Source organism: Hermetia illucens, chromosome 6 (assembly GCF_905115235.1).
Source record: "Hermetia illucens chromosome 6, iHerIll2.2.curated.20191125, whole genome shotgun sequence".
Taxonomy (NCBI): Eukaryota; Metazoa; Arthropoda; class Insecta; order Diptera; family Stratiomyidae; genus Hermetia; species Hermetia illucens.
The window spans coordinates 90,209,239-90,229,252 of record NC_051854.1 but is presented as its reverse complement, the minus strand read 5'-3'; the positions used below and the strand labels follow the sequence as shown (position 1 = coordinate 90,229,252).

General features: G+C 42.0%; 1 protein-coding gene across 6 annotated transcripts in view; it reads left to right on the top strand.

The window, feature by feature from the left end:
- The window catches only part of LOC119658923 (E3 ubiquitin-protein ligase TRIP12), a 61,101-nt gene extending 41,212 nt beyond the window's left edge, over positions 1–19,889 (top strand). For 2 of the 6 annotated variants that reach the window (XM_038066747.1, XM_038066746.1), the window contains 12 exons: positions 4,808–5,415; positions 5,483–6,153; positions 6,542–7,190; positions 7,298–10,720; positions 10,795–11,321; positions 11,382–11,579; positions 11,636–11,777; positions 11,839–12,554; positions 12,673–13,368; positions 13,428–13,616; positions 13,679–13,880; positions 18,460–19,889. In XM_038066747.1, coding sequence (XP_037922675.1) covers positions 5,103–5,415; positions 5,483–6,153; positions 6,542–7,190; positions 7,298–10,720; positions 10,795–11,321; positions 11,382–11,579; positions 11,636–11,777; positions 11,839–12,554; positions 12,673–13,368; positions 13,428–13,616; positions 13,679–13,880; positions 18,460–18,917 — 8,184 coding nt within the window. In that variant the 5' untranslated portion in view covers positions 4,808–5,102 and the 3' untranslated portion in view covers positions 18,918–19,889. Of the gene's footprint in view, positions 1–401; positions 421–762; positions 863–4,807; positions 5,416–5,482; positions 6,154–6,541; positions 7,191–7,297; positions 10,721–10,794; positions 11,322–11,381; positions 11,580–11,635; positions 11,778–11,838; positions 12,555–12,672; positions 13,369–13,427; positions 13,617–13,678; positions 13,881–18,459 lie in introns of those variants that run through there. The other 4 variants (XM_038066752.1, XM_038066751.1, XM_038066750.1 and 1 more) reach the window with 4 other exon arrangements.
- Positions 19,890–20,014: the final 125 nt, after the last annotated feature.

Sequence of the window (20,014 nt, the reverse complement as noted above, 5' to 3'; positions counted from 1 at the left end):
TTCTCTTTTACACTAATGGGACGATACCGAAAAGTAAAATGCGTCGTCGTCAGTTTTCGTTCCTTATGTTATCGGCTCTCTCACATGTTGTGCTGGGTTTATTCAGTACATAAATGAACAGCTGATCGCCACACAAAGCCTCAACAAACCATAAGCAAAAGTATGTACAACGTGCCTAAATATTGATTGAGCATGGATTCTGTTAGTATATGTAAGTTTCTTATTTGAGCCACACTCGGGCTAAAAGGTCTATGGTCGCCCCTTTTCTCTGTCTTTCTCGTTCTATCGCTCTTTAGGGGATATCGTTTCATGTGTAGAATTGTCTCACTTGTCCACAACCATTTCCAACTAGACTTGAATTTTGACAGAGACGATTGCAACAATGACACGGACTTACCTGCTTTTGTTGCCAGATTCACGGTTTGTTTTTCTTTATTTACAGTTTGGTGATGGTGTAGAGATAGTTCTTTGATTTCAATTCTTCGTAGTATAAATTTGCTGTTCTTCACCCGAGGGACATTCAAACAATATCAAATATAAGTTTAAGGACCAGTCGAACGTTTCCGTCTGGCTTTACAGTTTTGTTTTCCATGGGTCCGTGTGCTAGGTGTTCTAATCATATATGGTGTGTCAGCTTTTAACTACTATACTCAGATTTTTTTCCGAATCGGGCTGGAAAAACAAGGTTTATGAAGTTATATATAATCATATGTGTAACATTTCATCGAAAGAATTATGTTTTCCATTTAATAATTTTACTTTGGAAAACGTGGCTAGGTTGTGCTTTCGAAAGGCTTTTGCTAGTGGATAAAATCAATAAAGTTGAGGGAACGCAGCAATTGTGTCGAGTTTTCTTTCAATGGTGAGCAATTGAAATTTTCTGTATGAATCAGGTTTGAATCATATCAACAATACACCTCTGCACCATTTTGAAATCCCCGGTTGAGAATATCACACTTATTATTATTTTCAACAGAATTACAAACTTGAACGGAATAGCTGCGAATATCTCCGAATCCGGTATCCATGTGCTCTTTTAGATTATCTTCCTCAAAGATCAAGCAATTGAGATTTGAAAATAATTACATATAGGACCACATATGATTAATTTCACGTTATACGGCATCGTACATTAGCCTCACTAAATTCTATCAAAATCGGCACGTTTTGAGGTATAAATAAGTTTTCCCTGATGCTTAGCAACTACATTATCATGTATATTAGTTCACCTAAATAAGGTTCCTTTGAAATCTAATATATTCATTCATCTTTCAGGCAAGAAGCTATTCTTCATAGCTAATCGTTCTTTTTAAATGAACACGAGGATTAAGTTGGCTTGTAGAAAAAAAAATTAAAAGATGAACTGGAAAATATCTGAAATCTAATGCAACCGCCTATAGTCAACAAACGGAGGTGTAAATTCATTGTGGAATGCTTTAGTTCTCTGAACATTAACTTGTGTCAACAATGTGTCTTCTTCAAGAAGCTTACCGATACATGGTCGAACGCGTTCCGCTTGTCATGCAGCTAATATCGTGCTTCTAGATTTATTGTAGGGTATTTGAGATTATGCGCACTACTTTTGACTCGGATCCAATACACTATATTTAATATAAATGTAAGGGCTCGTAATATCTAGTGGAGATATGAGTGATTCATGAACCCGTTCCAGAGGATTCACTTCATAAGTTCAAATTATAAGTGAATATAGATAGTAACAAGCCGGGAAACTGGAAGCGAAACGCTTCAGGTGTGAATGGTTTTGTGTAATGCTTATATAAGCATATTTTAATTGCCATTTGTACCTCGTTGTTTATCATCATCATCATCATAGCTCGTAATGTTTATCATCATCATCATCACCGGCGCAACAACTGGTATCCGGTCTAGGCCTGCCTTAATAAAGAACTCCAGACATTCCGGTTTTCGCCGAGGCCCACTAATTCGATATCCCTAAAAGCTGTCTGGCGTCCTAACCTACGCCATCGCTCCATCCTAGGCAGGGTCTGCCTCGTCTTCTTTTTCTACCATAGATATTGCCCTTATACACTTTCCGGGTGGGATCATCCTCATCCATACGGATTAAGTGATCCGCCCACCGTAACCTATTGAGCCGGATTTTATTCACAACCGGGCGGTCATGGTATCGCTCATAGATTTCGTCGTTATGTAGACTACGGAATCGTCCATCCTCCTGTAGGAGGCCAAAAATTCTTCGGAGGATTCTTCTTTCGAACTCGGCCAAGAGTTCCCAATTTTTCTTGCTAAGAACCCAAGTCTCCGAGGAATACATGAGGACTAGTAAGATTATTGTCTTGTACAGTAAGAGCTTCGACCGGTGAGATGTTTCGAGCGAAACAGTTTTTGTAAGCTGAAATAGGCTCTGTTGGCTGCCATCGTAGCTGTTATCGGTTGTGATTTTCGACCCTAGATAGGAAAAATTATTTACGGTTACAAAGTTGTAGTTTCCTATCATTATTCCCTTTGGCCAGTGCGGTTCGACGGTGTTGGCTGGTTGGTTTTTGGCACTGCCTTTGCCACCATATATTTTGTCTTGCCTTCATTGATGTGCAGCCCAAGATCTCTACCGAATTCTCTCATGGCCGTGTACAGTTGGCTATGCTATCATAGGCGGCTTTAAAGTCGATGAATAGATGGTGCAACTGATGTCCATATTCCAACAGATTTGCCTGCGGTGAAGCCTCTTTGGTATGGGCCAATTATGTTCTGGGCGTATGTGGCTACCCGGTCTAGCAAGATAGCGGAGAATATCTTATAGATGGTACTCTATAATGCTGCACTGTGTAGAAGATATTCCTTTCTATGTATGAGACAGATAGTGCCTTTTTGCCAGTCGCCAGGTATTGAACCACTTGGTGTAACTGGTCGCCTTCATATTTAACTAATTTGGCTGTAATTCCATCGGCTCCTGGCGACTTATGATTTAGGCCGATGAATTGCACGGACTGTTTCTCCTATACTTGGTGGTGGCAGTATTTGTCCGTCGTCTTCAGTTGACCTACAAGACGCCGATGTTCTGGTTGTTCAGTAGCTCATCAAAGTACTCAACCCATCGCTCTAATATGCCCATTCTGCTGGAAATCAGATTTTCCTCTTTGTCTCGGCAGGATGAACATCAAGGTGTATAAGGCTTCATCCTGTTGCTGTTGGTAAAACATACATGCAAAAGGAGGGTGTACATTTTTTTTCTATCGAATATAGTCATAATAATAATAATCGTTGGCGCAACAATCCATATTCGATCAGGGCCTTGAAGTGTGTTAAAGCACTTCATTCAAGACCGTAACGGTACACTAGGAGGCAATGTGGTCAGCATTGCGCTCGAATATAGTCATGTGTGGTTTCAAATTAAAGGACTCGGCTAGTACCGGTTTTAGTTTTGACATTTGTTGGAAAGATGGGGAGTGCAGGGGGTTGAAAGTGGTCATTTCTTTAACGAACTCAGAAAATAGCCGATTGAAAAATCTAAAAAAAAGGGGGCTGCCACTATATGATGCCTAGGCTCCCAAATATCCTCCATACCGGCCATAAAGTTAATAATAGTACATTGCTATAATTTTTAGTAATTGACAGAAAAACTCCTCCTTAAGTTCATCCTAGAATCATTGCAGCAGTATAGGCTATGGCATACAGCATGATCCTGCCAAATTTGGTGAAAATCGCACTATTACTAACAAAGTTACACTATTTCAAAGCTGTCCCTTCTCTGTAAACTCAAGACTATGAATGTCGATATCACTTGAAAGTGGATATTTTCACATAATATATGCATATATTATGTGCCACATACTAATGGGATAAATGCACACTCAAATCTCTTTATAAAAGAAATACACAAAACCTTTCATAGCTGAAGCGTCTAGCTTCCGGTTTCCCGACTTGTTTAAGATTGGGGAGTCCTAAGTCCGCATCCACTTGATGGACCAAATGGAGAGCAACTTGCTCCCACTCTTGATGGATGCCTCTGCCCGGTAAGAAATCGTAGCCGTCTTCGTCCCTCTTTTAATTTTGGAAACTTGGGTGTTATACCTAAAAAGAGGAGTCCGTGGACCATCAAAGGTGGGAGCAACTTATAATAATAATCGTTGGCACAACAATCCATATTGGATTAGGGCCTTGAAGTGAAGTGCTCTAACACACACTTCATTCAAGACCATAACGGTACACTACAGAACACTGTAGGAGGTAATGTGGTCAGCATTACGCTCGCCCGAGATTATTACCCTGATTTGACTCAGGTACTCATTCACAGCTGTGTCGCCTGGTATCTGACGTCAAATCAAGATACAAATCCCACTGCCGCCAGCGAGATTGACCTTCCGTACGACGGACGTGTACGGAAGGTCTAACCATTCAGCTATCCGGACACGGGAGCAACTTGCTCTCTATTTATCCCGGTCGGGCATCAAGTGGATGCCGACTTAGGACTCCCCAATCCCTAACCTCCCACTCATCTGTAGATTAGGTTTTATATTTTTTGCGAACGACAATCACAATTCCTGGTGTCTCTGTTAGCAAAGGTTTCTTAACTCTAAGACCAGCATTTCGCAGTGTTTCTCGAACATTTTCTGGGAATATTTCCAGTTTGTTGATGTTTTGAACGCCGTAGCGTTTTTTCTACAGCATTTTGGTATTTAGTCCTTTAAATGAAGTGTGAAGATGTTGATGAAAACCTTCGATGAAATTTGATCATCTGTCCTTTCGCAATTTTTCCCCTCAATTTCTATTTGAATTTTATTGGATATGTATAGTTCATCTAGTATAACTTTTTCTTTCTTTTTTGCAGTTGATTAAATTATCATCGGAACCCAGCAAGAGTATCCAACATTTGAAAACCTATGAAACTTTCCTAACTGGTCCTGTGACCAAAACATTGTATTTCATCAGAAAGTACCTAAATTTAAGCATCAGAAATCACGTCAAGCAAGAAGTATATCACAAGCTTAGATCGTGCTGCTTTTGCGGAAACATCCATTCCTCTAAGTCCCGATTCGTAAAAATCTCTAAATAGAACCAAGGACAGGACAAATTTGCTTCAGGGGCATGATTAATGACAACGAGTGGACGCTTAAGTGTCGTCTATGGCCGAATCCGTTAACAATCAATTGCTCTCTGCAGTGACGGAGGGGCATCATAGCAACACGACAGTATCAGGATCGCATCATAGTTATAGTCACTCCCATACGAGCAACAACAGCAAAAACATCAATAGTCGAAAGAAAATTCGAGAAAGTAGCAACGAAGAAGAGAAATACAAATCTTTGACATCGACAACATCGAGGCGCCAACAATATCGCGGTTCGCTAGGAAGTACTTCATCGAGATCAATAGCCAAATCGCAGACCCCAAGTCCCACCACAAAACGTTCCGACCGGAAACGAACTTCCGATCAAAGTAAGTTTCCGAATAAATGTGTCTTCTTTCCATATTTTTAATATCCATCCAATCTTTTACTATTCAGATCTTTTAGTCACTTGCGAAGAGCTGTCCCCCCATTCAAACCAGAAGAGGCGACGTCAAAACCCTGCAGAAAACAGTACACTTCGCGAGAAGGAGCCAAATCGAAAATCAGGTGCGTTATCTGATCGTGACTGTGTCGCTTTACGCACTCGATCTCGAACTTCAGACGATTTGAGTGTTCCAGCCAGCAGTTTACGACAGACTACCATAAAGACGAGCTTAAATAGTGCTCGCATTACAAAGCAAAACAGTGTAGTACCAGTCACTCCTTTAGCTATCAACAAGGCAGAAACTGAAGAAACTTCAAATCAGACTTGCGGAAATAAGGCAGTGGATCGATTACTACACGAAAACCAGGCGCAGCAACCACACACAACACAAACAAAATCAAATTTGCTCAGCTATTATCGCAAAACGCGAGGCCACAGAAGTAGTATCGGGAAAAAATCCGCGGGGAGCGAATTGTCTGATCACGATTATCCATCGACTGCAAATAGCTTCGAAAATCTTCGGGAATTGCAAAGTGCGCAGGGGTCACAGCATCCGAACATTGTCAACAATCAAAAATCGTCAAACAACCGGGAGAGTAAGTCATCTTCGCAGCTGGATAGCAACAAAGGCAGTGGGTCGACTAGTGGAAGAAAATTAAAAAATTCACCAAGAGATCGAAAGGTAAGTCTTGAAAAGTCACCTTGGACTTAATTTTACCCTCCAAGGAAGTTACTGGCTTTAATAATTTGAAGAAAAACAATGAAACATATATTATAAAAATAAGGACGAATTTTTAAAAAAGTCAAGCTTAAACTTCGGCCTCTTAAAAGTAAGGGAGAGCCACAAATTTCCAGGGATAAGGTTGTAGGCAATATTTCTTGTATGGGTTAATTAGGTAAAAGGAAACCGGTTAAACATAAATGACAATTTAAGTACTTTTTGAATGTCACATTAGTGCAGGTAGAGATTTTTTGATTCGTGCTTCTAAAAAGTTTTCCTAAAACATGTCAATGTAACTTGCTTAAATACTGTTTAGGTTTCTTGTTTTAAATTAATCTCGACGTTACAGAGCCCTGCATCAAACGTGGACAGGAATCGTAAAACGCCACACAACTCCGGAAATCGATCTTCTTCAGCAATACGAAATCTTCGCTCAACCATAAGTGAATCAGGGAATAACAGTCATAGTCAGCGACAGCCTATCAGTTGTTCGTCGTCGGATAATTTTACAGCACCACAACAACTGACGGCCGCTGCTAGTTTTAGTGCTGGAGGTGGATTCACGATCAATTCATCGGCAAATTCAGATTCGATAACGTTTAATCACGGTGCTGTACCAAAGAAACGACAGAAAGTGGGTGATTATTCGGAATATCTTTTTACAAGCTCGACAGCGGGTGGAAATTCATTGATAAATAGCGGAGGTGGTGCTGGTGTACATCAGTTACCATTCGCAAGTTCTGTTGCTGGCAGTACGCTATCATCTTCGCCATCAGCAACGGCAGGAACCAGTTCAGGAATCAGTGATAATTTAGTGCCAATATCCTTACAAGCAACGTCGTCTACAACAACGACGACGGGTTACAGTAAAGCCCCGAACCTGGGGGCGCGTTTAGCTCGTAGTGGTGGTGCGACACGTGACGCCACACATCAACATCAACAGCAGCAACACAATAATTCCTCGCTGCAAACGATTATCAATCAAAATTATCAGACAGGTAAGTTAGATGCCGGGAAGCCACCATAAACATTTTTTACAATTGCTAAAATGCTTTGTTGGGTATTTTTGAAAAATCCCTGAAATAATTAGAAATTTTCTGTGCAGGTTTAAGTGGGGCAATTGGTGATTCGGCATTGTTAACGGTAAATTCACAAGGGACTGGTATACAAGTTGTGGGCGGGCCATCAACGTTATCCTCCTCATCTCATATCCTAAGGCGTAGTTCACGTGGCAAAACGGGTTCTTGCGTAAGCAGCTCAGCAGCAGCACAAGGTAGTGGAAGTGGTGTAGCAGCGTCATCATCGTCCTTGTCGACGGCCACAGCATTAGCTGGTACATCACATTCGGGCTCGGCGTCATCATCTCGCGCTGCGACTCACTACAGCAGTCATCTTGGTAGTCACCGTACTACGAGTGCAAGTGCTGTTTCGTCTGCGCACTCATCGTCGAGTAAAGGAGGCGGCGGGGGAAGAGGTTCAAGCAAGCACTACGAAGTGTCCGCGGGTGCTGTTGGAGGCGGAGGACCGTCGACATCGTCGACCGCATCGCATCTAGCGTCGGTCATGGCAAATGATAGTAATCGACCATCAGCTGGAGGTAATTCAAAGCTCCTTAAGCCGAAACAGTTGAAACAGAAACTTAATAATCATCAAACAGCAAACTTAGCAAACAGTGGAGGTGTAGATATCACAACGGCCACAAATTTGAATCAAATGGGCCAACAATCTTCCGGAGTTGCAAATGGGAGTGCCGCAAGTGGAGGCGGTAGTGGAAGTATGCAAGGTTCTACACAACCGTCAGGATCATCTGCAAACAATTCAGTTCCAACAAATACTGCACACCCTGATTCTGAAAGCGACGACAGTGAAGTCGGCCGACTACAAGCATTGCTGGAGGCGCGAGGCCTTCCGCCGCATCTGTTTGGAGCATTGGGACCGCGGATGACGCACATTTTACATCGTACGATAGGAGCGAGCAGTTCATCAAAAGCACAACAACTCCTGCAAGGACTACAATCGCACGATGAAAGTCAGCAGCTTCAAGCTGCTATTGAAATGTGTCAAATGCTTGTAATGGGGAACGAAGACACTTTAGCTGGCTTCCCCATCAAACAAGTAGTGCCGGCACTAATTCATCTTTTGCGAATGGAACACAATTTCGACATTATGAATAATGCCTGTCGGGCTTTGGCGTATATGCTTGAAGCCCTTCCACGATCTTCGGGAACTGTTGTGGATGGGATCCCCGTATTTCTTGAAAAGTTGCAAGTGATTCAATGTATGGATGTGGCTGAGCAAAGTCTTACTGCCTTAGAGATTCTATCGCGGCGCCATAACAAAGCAATACTACAAGCAAACGGAGTTTCAGCGTGCCTAACATATTTGGATTTCTTCTCGATAAACGCCCAACGTGCGGCGCTGGCCATAACCGCCAACTGTTGTCTTAGTCTTCATCCGGAAGAATTTCACTTTGTAAGCGAAAGTTTGCCACTTTTAGCACCTCTACTTGCACAGCAAGATAAGAAATGCGTGGAAAGTGTTTGTACGGCATTTTATCGATTAGTGGAAAGTTTCCAGCACGATCCGAAGAAATTACAAGAGATCGCTAGTAAGGAATTGCTCAAGAATTGTCAGCAGCTGCTTGTTGTCACTCCATCTGTGCTCAATACGGGAACCTTCACAAATGTGGTGAGGATGTTGGGTGTAATGTGTGCTAATAGTCCCGATTTGGCAATTAGCTTGTTGAAGAATGATATTGCGTCCACTTTACTGTACCTGCTCACCGGCTCGGCGGAGCCTAGTCAAGGTCCAGACGTCGAATTAGTCTCTCGGAGTCCATCAGAATTGTACGAGATTACGTGTTTGATAGGGGAGCTCATGCCTCGCTTACCCACCGATGGAATATTTAGTGTTGACATGCTATTGGAGCGGACCGCGGCGGGAGCACAAGATCAAGTACAATGGCAATGGCGTGACGATAGGGGAGTATGGCACTCCTATTCGTCAATAGATTCACGGATGATTGAAGCGGCTCATATGAATTCTGATGATGAAATCAGTTTAAGTACATTAGGTAGAACCTACACCGTCGACTTCCACTCAATGCAACAGATAAATGAAGATACAGGTACAACAAGGGCTGTTCAGCGGAAGATAAATACAAACTACGTGGGGAATGTTTCAGCGGGACAGGATTTGTCAAGTACGGGGTCCACGCAGACGCAGTTAGACTATGAAACTAGACTGGCCCAACGGGACGCTCGCATTGCGTGTTTGAAAGAAGAACGCGGTCTTGCTTCGGAATTCATCAAAAATTTATTTTCCGTGCTCTACGAAGTGTACAGCTCTTCAGCCGGGCCAGCAGTAAGATACAAGTGTCTGCGCGCTCTTCTACGAATGGTCTTTTACGCAAGTGGGGATTTGCTAAGGGACGTTCTTAAAAATCAAATTGTCTCCAGTCACATCGCGGGAATGATGGCATCCAATGATCTTCGAATAGTCGTTGGTGCTTTACAAATGGCGGAAATTCTAATGCAAAAGCTACCTGAAGTTTTTGGTACACATTTCCGGCGAGAAGGCGTGATTCACCAAATCACTCAATTGGCCGATCCCAGCAATCCAATCTGCGCAAATCCATCTCCTAAGCCAGCGGGTAGCGGGACCTTGAGTGCTCCACCTTCTGCTTCCGGCTTTCAAGCAAATCCATTCGACTTTGACACCTCGACGCCGACGTCGTCCAAAACTGATCACGGAAATTCACATGTTAAGAATCTTTCGCACGCCATGAATGTTCTTCACACGAAAATGAGCGTTTCTTTACCATCCACTAGTGCTGCTCCTCTACAGATCCCGTCAGCTGGGTCATCCGCTTTGGCAATTAGCTTAAGTGGTCCACCGCCTGCTTCGATGGTAACTTCGGAAGTTGTACACCCTTTAACTATGGCCAGTTCATTACCAAACAACGGGAACTTCGTGATGTACTCCACATCAGCTGTTGATCCACGACAATATAGCTATCATCACCCACCGCCACACTATCAGCCCCAGAGTGTTGACTTGATGTCCAATCAACCATCATCTGGTACAGATGCAACGGCCTCTGTTCCTTCATATTCAATTCCACCGCCTTCATCAACGGGGAACATTCAAAATAAAGTTTCGGATATTCTAAAGCGTAAAGTGCCTCCGAAACGCAAATCACAATCAAGTGGTCGTTCGAAGCCCCGGCCGGATGAAGCACAAGATCTTATAAATCGCACTTCGGCAATTGGAAGTGGTTCATCGGGGAGAAACACCCCCAGTTCAAGCAGTTCAGCGTCGCGTTCTCGCTTTGGAGTGTCAAGTAGTGCTGGGGCTACTAGTGGTAGTGGCGGCGGTTCATCGTCAAAAACTTCATTCTTAGCGTCACTCAACCCGGCACGCTGGGGCCGACAAGGATCTCATCATAGTTCTTTTGCCAAAGACAGTAGTAGTACAAACGCATCGAATATTAGTAAAAGCGCATCAAACGCAAATCTTATTGCTGCAGGTAAGCATCATTTTATTGAGTAAATGAAATTGTTCGCGAGCGTTACTTTAAACCTGAAAATATTTCTGGAACAGGAAATCGAGAGAAAGCTCGTCAATGGATCCGGGATCAAGCAATATCTTTCATTAGTCGCTACACTGAGCAAGAAATTGCAAAATCAATCCATCCAGCCGCCTCAGTCCTATCTCGGTTAAGTGTTGTTATTCAAAAACTAGACGGAAATAATGACGATTGTCTGGAAGCCCTCCGAGAGTTGAGGAATATTTTGATTGAAAGTGATATTTCGCCTTTTGAAGTGAACCATTCAGGCCTGATCAGGGCAATGTTAATTTTCATGTCATCGGAGCAAGGAATTGTGCCCCGAGATAATCGTCTGCGCGCTTTCTTACACATATTTGCTGGACTTCCCAAAAATCCTGTTATCCCTGGAGGTGGATTGCCGGCCATCAAGTCGACACCATTCAGTGCATTTGTTGCAAAATTGCATGGTTGTGTAACCCAATTGGAGCAATTTCCCGTTCGTGTTCATGATTTTCCAGCTGGACCGGGTGGTCGATCAAACACAAGTGCACTTAAATTTTTCAATACACATCAGTTGAAGGTAAGTGATTTGATATGATACTCTACGGATATGTATTGACGCGGGATATTACCCTTTCAGTGCAACTTGCAGCGGCATCCAGACTGCTCTAATTTACGACAGTGGAAAGGTGGCACCGTTAAAATTGATCCTTTGGCTTTAGTACAGGCAATTGAAAGGTATTTGGTGGTAAGAGGCTACGGCGGGATCAGGGGAGATTCAGAAGATGATTCGGAAGAGGATATGGACGATAATGTTGCTGCAGTTGCCATGTCACAGGTTAGTCTTTTACAGCTTTGTAAAAATATCAGTATTTCATTTATATTACATTGCAGAGTGGTTTTAAGCATAGGCTCCAATTCTTAATCGGGGAGCATGTGCTACCCTATAACATGACTGTGTATCAAGCCGTGAAGCAGTATTCGCCCGTCGTGAATGATCAATCAGAGACCGATACTGAGTCAGAAACACCTATAGGTAAATGTGTTTTATCTGATTGTGTTGAGTGAACATGTCATGCGACATTTTATAATTACAGGGAACGCTAGCATTTGGGTCCAGCAACACACCATCTACTACCGGCCAATTGACGATGATCACAATGTAAGTGGTGGGAGCAGTAAAGGTTCATCTTCAACTTCGAAAAAGAGTGGAAAATCATCCTCATCTAAGTTGATGCGTAAGAAAACTGAGTTCTGGTTGGAAGGAATTGTACCGTGTTTGTCCTCCCCGCTTACGCCATTCCTTACAAGTTCACTGCCTGCCGACATCGTCACTGTCCAGGATGCATCGCTTGATGCACTCTGCATGCTTCGCATAATAAATGGCCTGAACCGGCACTGGGAGAGCCTTTATACTTGCACAGATCATGAGAACCTGATCAACCAGTCAGAGTTTGTACATTCAAAAATTACAGCAAAGGCGAATCGACAACTGCAAGATCCGTTGGTGATTATGACGGGAAATTTGCCACAATGGCTGCAGCAAATAGCTCTGGCTTGTCCATTTTTGTTTCCCTTCGAAACTCGACATTTACTTTTCTATGCCATTTCATTCGATCGAGATCGTGCCCTGCAACGACTTTTGGATACAGCGCCAGATCTCAATTCCTCTGATACAACGGAGAGAGTAACGCCTCGCTTAGATCGTCGAAAACGTGCAATTTCACGGGAAGATATTTTGAAGCAAGCAGAACATATAATTCAAGATTTCGGTCATTCGAAGGCGTTATTAGAAATTCAATATGACAATGAGGTAAGTGGCAATTGTTCAGTTGTATATAGTTGTGCGGTGCTCCTCAATGGCTACCAATCTTCTTGAAATGTTTTCCATATTTGCTTGGATTTAATGAATACAACATGGACATTTTCAGGTCGGCACTGGTCTGGGTCCAACGTTAGAATTCTACGCTCTCGTGTCGGCGGAATTGCAGAGATGTGATTTAGGTTTATGGAACGGAAGTGATAGCTATAAGCAAAATTCGTCGACAATAGCGGATATCGTGAAATCGGGACTAACTCAAATTGATGATGGCAATGAAAGTAGTGGTGGGAACAACGGTAGCAGTGGAGTTCTGGGAGACGGCCAAGGTGTAGGAGGCAACAACCGCCATAGCATGGGCGGCGTTGCAACAACGAACAATGCACTAAATCAATCCATTGATAGTGGATCGTATATCGCCTATGAAAATACTGTAAATATGATTATTGAGCAGCAAGCTGATGTGCACATGACATCGCATCGGATGTCGACAGCAAATACCCAAACTATTCCGAATACACGCAGTCTGGTGATAGAGAACGAGGCTGACCGTGATCATCGTTATCAAGTGAATCAAGAGAACAATATAAATCGTACTAGTCATGATAATGTACAACAAATACGAAATGCACCACCGCCTCCGCCACCAATCGCTCGTTCGGTCACAACGACGTATGTGAATGCACCGCACGGTTTGTTCCCATTGCCGTTGGGTAAAGCGGCGAAATTGTCGCAGATCTCACGTGTTAAGTCTAAATTTAAGTTTTTGGGTAAATTCATCGCAAAAGCAGTTATGGACAGTAGAATGGTAAGGCTTGACTGTGGTTTACGTTGTCAGGATGTTGGCTAACTTTTTGTTTTTTCCAGTTGGATCTTCCATTTTCAATACCATTCTACCGTTGGCTGTTATGTGAAGAGAGCACACTATCTTTAGCCGATTTAGCCTGGGTGGCGCCAGAAGTTCAAGCGACATTAGTTCGCTTATTGGAAGTTGTTCGGCAACGTGATTCAATTCAAAACGATCCTGGCCTAGATGTTATGGAAAAGACTGAAAAGGTAAAAGCAATTCAAACGAAAATTATATCATGGTTCTAATCAATGTTTTATTTTCTACTTAGATTGAACAATTAGATTTGGATGGGTGCCCTATTGCTGATTTGGGGTTAGATTTTGTGCTACCTGGTCATGCAAATATCGAGCTAAGACGCGGCGGCCGTGATATTCCTGTTACCATTCATAATCTTCATCAGTATATTTCACTAGTAACACATTGGTTTTTGGTTGAAGGTGTACAACGGCAGTTCGAAGCAATTCGTGAAGGTAAGTGAACGTTTTCTTTCCATTTTATTCAAAATTGTCCTTAATATGTTTGGATTAGTGGCCCGCCCACCTCAGTTTATTGAATCGGGTTTTATCGATAACCAAACGGTCGTGATTTAGAATTCTTAATTTTTTATGTTGCGGAATCGTTTATCTTTCTGTGGGGGAGGCCTCTTCTCGAAAGCGGCTCAGAACTTTCAATTTTACTTTCTATAAACCCAAGTCGCCGAGGAATGCATTAAAACCGGCAAAATTAGTGCCTTGTGCAGTAGTAGCTTTGACCTTATGGTGCGGAACAGTATTTGTAAGCTGAAATAGGTTTTCTTGGCTGCCGACAACGGTATGCGTAATGGTTTCTGGTTCTGATTTTTGATTTTAGATGGAAATGCTTTCAAAGATGTACCTTCCTTATTTTTATCGTTATCAATTTGACTAAAGCTATTGGACGTTTTTGTTTTCGATGCTGTCGTCTTACCTTCATAATTGTGCAGACCAAGTTATCGCGGCCCCTGCTCAATCGGGATGAAGACAATTTACACAGTCCAGCCATAAATACTGTCTGTCAGTACGTTGAAAACCCATAACTCATGAGCAGAACACCGAACCTTAATTTTTCGAAAGAAGAACAATTCTAATGAGCTATAAATTATTAAAAATTACGGTCTTTAATATTGATACCTTCAGGCTATTTAGCGATACACGTACGCACGGTCTCTAATGGTATTTTTGCGCGCTTCTGCGACCATACTTCGTTTGGGCGACTCGAGGTTTGGATGGTGTCTTTGGGTTGTAATTCGCCCCAAAATGTCCCATAATTCGTAGTTAGGTTCAGATCGCGACTTCCCGACGTCTAGTCTTCAGTACGGATAAATGCTAGCCCATTGTTCCGACTTTTGCGCCGGCGCAGAATCTTGTTGAAAGATACTACTGGTTCGAGAGCAGTTTTTTCGTAAATTTTAGCAGAGGTTTTGAGTCCAGGAAGGCAGAAATGGATAGGAGTTACATCTTTTCAGGAAACTCCGCACCAAACTAACATGGACGTGGGATGGTGACCTCGTTGAACCCTTGAAATTCTGTCTTTGGCGTCATATGATGACTAAACGTATATCCCTTCTTTCAGCTTGTTTTTTTTTTGTTCAATGGTAAAAAAATTTTCGTCTTTTTGTACAACTCTTGCCGTACATCCGCAGTAACTTTTTCGATCTTTCGATTCTGAGACGCATCAATCGCGGAGTGAGGGAGGTGCCCAGTATATCGTTTGTAAGCTTTTAGTATAGTCTCCGATCAGAATGCGAGAAGCGGTTCATGCCAGATGCTATGATTTTTTATTTATGGCAAGTTTCGTTTAATTCTGTGTCGTATCACTTCTCACTCATAGATTTCGTCGTTATGTAAGCTACGGAATCGTCCATCCTCATGTAGGGGGCCAAAAATTCTTTGAAGGATTCTTCTCTTGAACGCAGCCAAGATTTGCAATTTTTCCTGCTAAGAACGCGATGAATACATGAGAACTGGCAAGATCCGGTGGTGAGACGTTTCAAGCGCAACAATTGTTCATCGTCGTAGCTGTTATCGATTGTGATTTGCGACCCTATATATCTTTATTGTTCTTCCTAAACCAATGCGATTCGATGTTTTTGGTTCTTTCGTCTTTGGTGCTGACCTTGTCACCATATATTTCATCTTCTAATGATGTCGATATCGTCAGTGGGCACACGATATGTCACCTTCTTGTCTTAGACCGTTCTTGCAAGGGTTCCGAATGGTTTCGAGAGTGATTTTGCTGCTTTTATCTGGCCTCGCACATTGGACAGGATCAACTTAGTCAGTCTTACCGATTTCGTCGAGATACTGAATTCTTTCATGGGCTTTCAGCTTTACTGTGATTATGCTATCATAGGCGCCCAATCGTCTGGAGAAGCTCCATTTTTGTTTGTGGACCGCTTTACGCGCAAACCAGGTACTTTTAACAACCATTTCGTGCAACGCTACTAATCGAATAACCCACACCCCCCAATCATTGGTATCCTTATGTAAGCTATGGGAGCCAACATATTGTCTGATACGGGCTCCCATGTATGATTTTGATATCATACCTGGGATAGGCTTTGAAGGTTCGTTTTACTGCGTCGTAGAAAGTATCGTTTTCTGATTCTGCATTCTCGCGTGAACGATTATATTTCTAGATTTACCTCTCAAATGCAGAGTTCATGACCTTTCCCATAATGCGCCACAAAGCAGGTTTCCTTTTTTGGCTGACTGAGAAACCTATTCCTACTAAATCCTAGAATGTTCTTATTATGTTATTTTGTATGGCAGGATCTTATTGAAATTTGTTGCCACACTCTTTCACTATAGTGTGTGTGTGTAAAGTGTTATTTTGAAGAGATTTACGATCTCATTTAAATCGACCATTCTTTCTAGGTTTGTTTGCTAGACCCCTATTCTGCTAGGATGCGGGTTTCACAAGAGATTTGAACTGCACAGAATGCGTCCACGTTTTCATAGTTTGTAATGAAAGTGATGTTGGTGATGACCGAAATGGCCATCCGGATTGACTATGGTTAATCACAAGGGCAGAGGTATCCCAAGAGCAGTTCTTGAAAACGAAATGAAATTGGAATGGAAGAAAGAAAATAGCCCCTGCATAAAACCGACAAATGGTCGATCTGAGTGCTGCAATCAAAGAAAGTAAGTTATCGTCAGCGCGAAACCCAAAAACTTTTCCGTCCTTTGGCCATCGTCCTTTTTTCCATCCCATAATTTTGCTCAACCCATCATCACCAGAGACTTTTTCCGTTTTCGCTGCATTATTACCTTCGAAATGCTCCTCCTGCATGGAAAATTCTAGATTCACTTGTTGTTCACGCTAACGAAAGCTTCCTCGAAATCGGTAGAGAGCAGGTGGAGCGGTGATCTAAACTTCGCACAATGATCCGGAGGCATTCCTACTATGACCCTTGGCGGGTTTTAAAGAATCTTTCGAGCAGCCTAAACTGTTCTCGCCCAGTACAGTTCCCTCAGCCTTGAATCCATTTTCAACCCCTCAGAATGGCTCGGTGGCGGCGTTTCTGCTGCTTTCCGGGACAGCTCGTCCGTTGTCTCATTGTCTTCTAACAAAATAAGGCCTGGAACCAGTTATACCAGTTTGGATTTCATCTGGTACGACCTGAGTGCCTTAACAGCCGCTTTGCTGTCGGATAGAAAAGCCATATTTTGCCCTCTATTGTTCCGTTCGAGGTTGAAGGAGGATTCCCGCTTGGAATATAGTGGTAAGCTTATGCATTGGTTTAAAATACCAGTGACCCCGGCGCCTGCTCTCCCTGTTGTAAGGGGTTCGTGCGTGTACCAGGTAATTAGCTGCTGGTTTAAACCCTATGCCAATGTGACGCTCTCCTAGATTGCCCTGCTGCAACGTGTTTCAAACTTATCGAAATTAAACCTCGTTGTCATATTATCCCTTGTTATCAGTAATTCGGGATGCCGCTTAGAAAAAATGTCAACCTTTCGATTTAGGCAACATTCCGCCTCGTTGGTACTCCGGTGCTCCGGACATTCTGAAGATCGCTCTCCTTGCCTGCATCTCTATGTACAAATGGAGAGGAGTAAATCCCGGAAGGAACTCTAGGAATGCCAATGGGCATCTATATCTAGTGCAGCATTTTCGAGGTTCATCCTCATTTTTTCTTTGCTGTGGACCTGGAGGTAATCAGAGACCTTGTTGCTTCAGGACATATTTTCAACATGAGTGATTCCAAAATGTAATGTAATATAATGGCCCTCAGGTGATTAAGCTTGCGGTATCTAGTGAATGATACTATATTGGCCTTTGCTGTGTTTATGGGCAGCCCCGCCTTCCTGCAGAGTTATCAATGATTCGTAGGCCTATTTGGATTTGATCACTTAGGGTATCGTCATATTTGCCCCTACAGATTAAAACAATGCCATCAGCGTAACCCTGGACCTACCATGCTCCACGTTAATAGTGCTAATACCCCACTTTGTGGACAACCTTGAATGGTGTTCATGACAATAGAATTTGTACCTGCGAACACACACAATACATCACTACATCCGTTAGCTAATACAGGGTAGTTTTGGTTGACCGTCCTGCCCGGTAGGCGTGTTGACATGGATGTAGGGGATTGCGCATTAGTTAGTTCTAATATAATTGTCTATGATCTTTCTCCACCGTTTTAAGTACGAAAGATGCCAGGCAGGGTGGTCTGAAAGGTTTTGGGTGAAAGGGATCCTTTTTACCCCTCTTCGGAACAAAGACCGCCTGGCTTCATGCCTTTGGTATATATCCCAAGGCTATGCTCCCCCTTATCATTCTTATTAGAGATCCTTAGATGATTTCTAGGCCTCTCTGGATCAGTGCTGGGAAAATGCCATATATTCCAAGCAGAATAATGCAAATAAGTTGCAGTTTATGAACATTGACTCAATTTTACTTCTCACTGTACGTCTCATCTATTTCGTCAAAATTATTTGATTGAAAAATGATTCCTACTCGCTGCATTGAGTACTGATCAGACATTCAACTATTTTTTTAATAAAAACGTTCTCTTTGTTTCAGGATTCGATATTGTATTTCTATCGGCACGTCTGCGCATGTTCTATCCTGAAGAGATGGAGAACGTATTCTGCGGAACTGGCGCTACAAACTATCAGCGTTGGGATATACGAATGCTTCAAGAATGCTGTCGGACCGATCACGGATTCACTCAGGACTCACAAGCCATTAGGTTCCTTTATGAAATCCTTTCAACGTATAGCCGTGACGAGCAGCGTTTATTTTTACAATTTGTAACGGGTAGTCCACGTTTGCCAACCGGCGGATTTAAAGCATTAACTCCGCCTCTAACGATTGTTCGAAAAACACTAGATCCTAATCAAAATCCCGATGATTACTTACCATCTGTGATGACATGCGTTAATTATCTAAAATTGCCCGAGTATTCGAGTCGTGAGGTAATGCGTGCTAAACTGAAAGTGGCCGTTAGTGAAGGCAGTATGTCTTTCCATTTATCGTAAGAGAATTTGAATAGACTTTGTCTTATTTGATGAAATGCAGTTGAAAAGATAATGCGATATAAGAGTAAATTTTCAAATAAAAATATAAAAATGTAAAAAAAAAAAATCAATTAAATCGTAGAGAATGGAATATTTCAAGGAGAAAGAAACGTGTGGGAAACAATTTTGAAATGTTGTGTTTTGTGATGTTCTTAAAGTTGTCTGTACCCCCCGCGACGACAAGAAACGAAGCAACTGCGAGCGAAGTCAAAAGCCGAGTAAACACGCCGTGCGTTCCACTTTTTTCTACACACAACACCAATAAATAGTACTTTAACAAATCAAGCGAATATTTTTATGTAAATTAGTTGACTTCTATTTCTGTAACACACTTAGAAAGGATCGACCCAACAAAACTTATTTTCATGAACTACTACTATGAACAATATTACAAAATAAAGAATTAATTCGATGCAAATGCTGTATACAAATGCAAACTTGAATCGAGAATTTGAGAAAAAGAGAAATAAGAAAACGGAGAGAGCTTGAAATAGTAATTAAAATAAAACGCAGTGAACTTCATATGAACATTAATATCTCTATATATATAGTAGGTAAAGCAAGCGAGCGAGCAGAAACAATATTAAGCTTTCAGGATGATTATCCGATTAAGTGTTCTTTTCCCGCCAATGTCACTCTATTTTCAACAAATGTTCTATCATTTTTTTCACTCCCCGTAACGATGTGTAATTATTTTTTTCCCTCCACATTCAATCCGTTACGGATCTCAACTTGTTTTCCTTCTTCTTTATATTACAACTTAACATATTTCAAGGAAAAACTGAAAATTAGAATAAATCAAATTATATTTTTTAATTTTGTTTGAATTACTTCTTTCTTTTTTGTTCTGTTAAATTAATTTTTATATATATATTATATCTCTAGGTAGGGTTAATACAAACATAGAATAAAATGTATGATTTTGAAGTATAATCGTTTTTTTTTATTTTTTAGTTTTTTTTAGGATGTTAAAAATATGTCCAGATATGGCAGCTCAGTGGTTAGAGCACTAGGCTGTGTCGTAAAGAAGGCCACGCTTCAAATCTCACTAGTGGCAG